This window comes from Merops nubicus, unplaced genomic scaffold (genome assembly GCF_000691845.1).
Source record: "Merops nubicus isolate BGI_N331 unplaced genomic scaffold, ASM69184v1 scaffold5581, whole genome shotgun sequence".
NCBI classification, from domain to species: domain Eukaryota; kingdom Metazoa; phylum Chordata; class Aves; order Coraciiformes; family Meropidae; genus Merops; species Merops nubicus.
The window spans coordinates 8824-14422 of NW_008590152.1; the positions used below are offsets into that span (position 1 = coordinate 8824).

A 5599-nucleotide genomic window follows, 5' to 3' on the forward strand; every position below is an offset into this window, starting at 1 on the left:
CTCAAAGCCTAACTGACCCCAAAAGCCAAAAAAAAAGCCAAACTGACCTCAAAGGCTGGCTTCATCCCATACATCTTCATGGCTGGTGGGGTTGCAGCTGGGGGAAGGGGGCCAGAATTTCCCAGCCTCTCTGGCTGATGACACTCGTGTGGCTTTTTCCCTCTCCTGCATCTTTTGGGGCTGGGCTGTGAATCAGGCCAAGCTAAATTACCTGGTTTTAGCCTTGCTTGGGTTTTCAGCATCTGCCTCTGAGCAGCATCAACCCTTTGTCAAGGCCACCTGGGTTCCAAGGTTGGTGCCCCCCAGTAAAATGTTGTGGGATTCACATGAACTCCTTGGGGCTGAAGCTGTGGTGTAACTTGCTGCTTTTCCCACCCCAGATTTCATCTTCCAGAAGGAGCCGTTTGCTGCCAGAGACACAGGTGAGCTGAGTAGAACGTGGCATGGACCTTGTGGGATTATCCCCTCCTGGGGAGGAGCTTTGGGGAGGCCAGTGGGTCATGCCTGGAGCATACCACAAACCTGGGGCACCCCAGGGCTGTGCTCCTGCTGGGAGGTGGCCCCTGGCCCTGCAGAGAAGGGGCCATTGCACCCTGGGCAAAGGGCTCTCTCCCTCCCTGTCCTTACTCTCCCTGCAGCCCTGTCTCCTCCATTGCTAAATGAGGACACAAAAAAGCCCTTTTGAAGAGCTCCTGGGGGAAGGCTGTGGTGGAAGGGAGAAACCCAGTGATGCCAGGAGATTCTCCGAGAGCAGCGCTAGCCTGGGAACGTGAGGAGGCAGCAGATGCTGCCAACACTGGCTGGCGGGTATGACATTGTCCCTTTCTGTCCCTTCTCCCCTTTGCAGAGCCCATGCACAACCTCTCTGCTCAGCCCTGGCAGGCAAAGATGGCCAACCTGACGTACGACAACTTCACCCTGGGCAACCGCTCCGAGGTGGCCATCCAGCCTCCCACCAGCTACAAGATGGTGGAGCTGGTGTTCATTGCCACAGTCACCGGGTCACTCAGTCTCGTCACCGTGGTGGGAAACATCCTGGTGATGCTGTCCATCAAGGTGAACCGCCAGCTCCAGACCGTCAACAACTACTTCCTCTTCAGCTTGGCCTGCGCGGACCTCATCATCGGGGTCTTCTCCATGAACCTCTACACGGTCTACATCATCAAAGGCTACTGGCCGCTGGGGGCCGTGGTGTGTGACCTGTGGCTGGCCCTGGACTACGTGGTGAGCAACGCCTCTGTCATGAACTTGCTCATCATCAGCTTTGACCGGTACTTCTGTGTCACCAAGCCTCTGACCTACCCGGCCAGAAGGACCACCAAGATGGCGGGGCTAATGATCGCGGCCGCGTGGATATTGTCCTTCGTTCTCTGGGCCCCTGCCATCTTGTTCTGGCAGTTCATTGTGGGCAAGAGGACAGTCCCTGAGGGGGAATGCTACATCCAGTTCCTCTCCAACCCGGCAGTGACCTTCGGCACGGCCATTGCTGCTTTCTACCTGCCCGTGGTCATCATGACAGTGCTGTACATCCACATCTCCCTGGCCAGCAGGAGCAGGGTGAGGAGGCACAAGCCTGAAAGCAGGAAAGAGAGGAAAACCAAGTCCCTCAGGTTCTTCAAGGGCCCCCTGGTCAAACAGAACAACAATAACTCCCCCAAGAGGGCTGTGGAGGTGAAGGAGGAGGTGAGGAACGGCAAACTGGACGACCAACCCTCAGCACAGACAGAGGCCACCGGCCATCAGGAGGAGAAGGAGACCTCCAACGAGTCCAGCACTGTCAGCATGACCCAGACCACAAAAGACAAGCCCACGGCAGAAACCTTGCCGGCGGGGCAAGGCCAGAGCCCAGCCCACCCCCGGGTGAACCCTTCTTCCAAGTGGTCCAAGATTAAGATCGTCACCAAGCAGACGGGGACCGAGTGCGTCACCGCCATCGAGATCGTCCCAGCTAAAGCAGGAGCCTCTGACCACAACTCCTTGGCCAACAGCCGCCCGGCCAACGTGGCCAGGAAGTTTGCCAGCATCGCCAGGAGCCAAGTGAGGAAGAAGCGCCAGATGGCTGCCCGGGAGAAGAAGGTCACCCGCACCATATTTGCCATCCTGCTGGCCTTCATACTCACCTGGACTCCTTACAACGTCATGGTCCTCATCAACACCTTCTGCGAGACCTGCGTGCCCGAGACCGTGTGGTCCATCGGCTACTGGCTCTGCTACGTCAACAGCACCATCAACCCCGCCTGCTACGCCCTCTGCAATGCCACTTTCAAGAAGACCTTCAAGCACCTTCTCATGTGCCAGTACAGGAACATTGGCACGGCCAGATAAAGTGGCCCTCAGGGACTGTTCCACCAATGGAAGCCCTTCCCTCGGCCTCCTTTGCCAGGGAGGGTCCTCTGCTCCTCGCTCACGACGGTGTAGACTGTGCAGTGATCGCAGAGGATGCCCTTCATCCAACACTGACAAAGGGCCAAGGCACCTCTGAGCTGTGGCTCTTAAAGCCAGCAGGCAAGCTGGAGGCAAAGAGGAGGTGATGTGGCCACCAGGAGCCCTCCCCAGCTCCCTGCTCAAGAGGCTGGCCAAATGGCATCAGTGTTTGTCCGAAGACTGGATGCCTCTTCTCTCCTTGGCTGTCTCCAGAGCATCAGTGCTTGTCTGCATGCAGACAGCCTAACACTGGATGCTTTCAACAGGCTTTTAAACCATCTATGACCCAAGAAATGAAAAGAATCCCGTGCCAAACGTTTGCTGGCCCTCTTGGACCAGGCTGGTTTAGGCATACTCATGGGGAGTCTTGCTGGCCCAGCCAGGCCCCCTCCTGGGGCAGTCCAGGTTGCACCCAAGCATATGTGGCAAGTTCCTACCTTTCCCTTGAGAGACACCTCACCCAAGAACCAAGGAGGGGAATTTTTCCTTGGGCTTTGGCTCCACTTACCTTTCATGCCCTTTCAGCCCTTGGCCAACAGTTGGCTGGACAGACAGACCGACCAACCAAGCATCTCAGTCCTGGGTGAGGAGTGTGAAACCCAGTTGACTCCTACAATGATGGAAACTAAAACTGCAAAGAAAAGCTGTGGTGTGGTGCAGGACTTCTCTCCACGGGCCCAGGGGAACGTGGCCCCTGAGAAGCAGGCAGCAACAACAGTGGAAATAACTGTCCTTGGGAGGGATGGGGGAAACTGGGAGTCCTGGAGGGGGTCGGGAAGAGGGTCTGAGGTGTGAGGTGTCCTGTGTCTCATCTGGGTCCATGCTGTCCCCACGGAGGGTGTGGGAGGCCTGATGTGTGGCTCTGGGGGCAGGAGGGGACAGCAGTGGCCCCAGGTGCAGGGGGATGCCCCAGGGGGGGGCTGAAGGAGGCAGCTGCTGAGCTTTGTGAATGGATGTAACCCTGCTGGTGGTGATGTGGTGAAGTTCTCAGCATGTGGGCTTCAGCCAGCACCTCCAGCCCTCTCCCAGCCCTACTGTGTTTGCAGCCCAGACCACGCTGAGGCTGCTCCCCAGCTTCTCCCAAAGCCAGGTTCCTGCAAGCCTTGGTGGACACAGCTGGGTGCAGGTGACAGAAGGGATGGGGCCACATCTCTATGTTCTCCCCATCCCCATGCTGGGCTGATGCTGTGCCACCTGGAGAAAGGCTGCCCCCACCCAGATGCCCCCCTGCCCCACCAACCACTGCCTTTAGGATAATTGACATAGCAGTGCCCAAAATGCCTGGCAGGCTTTTGATTAAGGTTTTTTTTTTAAACTGTTACAACCACAGCCCAGCCCACCCAAATAAAGACCAGAAACCAATGGCCATGGCATGAGGAGTGAATGAGTCGTCACCTGGTGGCTCCTCCCCAGCTTCCCAGTGTGACCCACTGGTGGCCCTGCCTGCAGCATGAAGGTGGCAGCCCCATCCCCTCTGGAAAGATGGATGCAAGGGGGGCAGCTCGACCTTCTCCAGGACCTCGTGCATGTGCCACTCATGCCCCTGCTGCCAGCTCCACGGTGGCTTCACTGCAGGTCCCCCTGAAGCAAAGTTGAGGTTTACTGGGGTTGCCAGCTTGCAAGGAGGACAGGTGGGTTCCAATAATTTATTTTTAGAAGGTTTTTATTAGAAAAGAAAATGAACCCCATTTTCCAAAAGAAGTGAGAGCTCCCACCCAAGCACCAGCGTGGGCGTGTTGAAGGTGGAAGGGCTTCAGCCTTGGCTTGGACACACACATGGTTAGGAGTGATGGAGAAGAGGGGATGCAGTGGTTCCTGGGGGCAGTGGCTTAGTTTTTTCCCCAGCAGCTGCAGGGAAGCTGCACCCTGGCCAAAGGGATGCTGGATGAAGCTCCCCCCCAAGCTGAGAGCAGTCCTCACGTGAGAAAGGAGCAGGAGTGATGGGGTTCCTCAAGCACCCACCCCTTCCCTCCAGCTCCCGGGGTAGCCAAAGGAGGCCTTAAAGGCAACTCATCTGCAGCAGAAAGTGGGAAAGGCTGTGGTCCCATCCCAGCCCTCCAGGTGCTTCCCAGTGAACCCAGACACTCGCCGAGAGGAGTCGGAGTGGGGTGCACTGGCAGTGGTGGGGGGGCAGCAGGGAGGGGGGGGCAGCCCCTCCTGCAGGGGCTCTTCACAAAACTAGCAATGAAAACAAGGCAACTCAGTGAAAGAGGAGTCACAGGAAGGAGAGAAGGAGGAAGACTTGGAGCGTGGGCTGGATGCAGCTGGGTGTCCAGCCCTGCAGGCACCACGTCGAGGGGCCCGTGAGGGTGTTGGCTTCCCACACTAGTCCTTCCCCTTGCCCTTCTTTGCTGCATGCAAGAAGCACAAGAGACAAGAGTTAGTGTGCCTGCCTGGCAGCTCAGCAATCCTGCAGCCAGCTCAGCACGGCACAGCCTCCCCCCTCCAAGCAAAGCCACGTTTTGCACCAGCCCCACAGAGGGGAGAGGGAAATGTCCAGCCCACCAAAGCTGGTGGTGATGTAGGGGAGGACCAGGGGTTTTGCTAGCAGCTGGACTTTGAGGCTGTTCATGTGATGGCACAGAGAGAACAGCATCCTATGTGATCCCCCACACCACCACCACCACCAAAACCCAACCCCAACAGGCCCATCTACCCCTGAAGAGCTCCTGTCTGGGCTCCCAGCAGGACCCTTCTGGGGACAGGAGTGGCAGGGACTGACCTTTGGACTTTGACTTGATCTTGGAAGAGCAGGGCTTGGTCACATAGACAATCTCCTCACACTGGGCATTGTACAGGGCTTTCTTCAGGATGCCAGAGCGAGTCTTCACACCCGTCTGAGCACTGCACCCCCCCCAGCTCTCAAATTTGTACTTGCAGTCAGCTGGAAGAGAGGGGAGAGGTGTCAGAGCCAGTACAGCACCCAACCCAGGGTGCTCCCCAGCCACCCCACCGCCACGCACCCACCTCCAAACTTCTTCTTCCAGTTGCAGGGGATCTTGCACTTGAGCTTCTTGCTCTCATCCTTGCAGGTGCCCTCGCGGTAGCCCAGGCCACAGTCCTTGCTGTTGGGGACACAGGGTCCCCAGCGCCAGTCCTCGCACTCAGAGCCATCCTTCTTTGCCTTCTCTGCCAGAGGAAGGGGAGCGGGTGTCCACTGCGGGGAGCCCAGCCC

General features: G+C 57.7%; 2 protein-coding genes across 3 annotated transcripts in view; one reads left to right on the forward strand and one right to left on the reverse strand.

Annotated features, from left to right (window-relative positions):
- Positions 1-852: 852 nt before the first annotated feature.
- On the forward strand, positions 853-2325 carry CHRM4 (cholinergic receptor, muscarinic 4). The gene has a single exon (XM_008949818.1). It carries the CDS (start codon positions 853-855, stop codon positions 2323-2325), a length of 1473 nt encoding a protein of 490 aa, XP_008948066.1.
- A 2424-nt stretch (positions 2326-4749) lies between these two features.
- MDK (midkine (neurite growth-promoting factor 2)) overlaps positions 4750-5599 on the reverse strand; it is a 945-nt gene continuing 95 nt past the window's right edge. Inside the window, exons 2-4 of one of the 2 annotated variants that reach the window (XM_008949820.1) lie at positions 5392-5553; positions 5147-5308; positions 4750-4775 (exon numbers count right to left, since the gene is read on the reverse strand). In XM_008949820.1, the coding sequence (XP_008948068.1) occupies positions 4750-4775; positions 5147-5308; positions 5392-5553 (350 nt within the window). Of the gene's footprint in view, positions 4776-5146; positions 5309-5391; positions 5560-5599 lie in introns of both variants that reach the window. The other variant, XM_008949819.1, reaches the window with a different exon arrangement.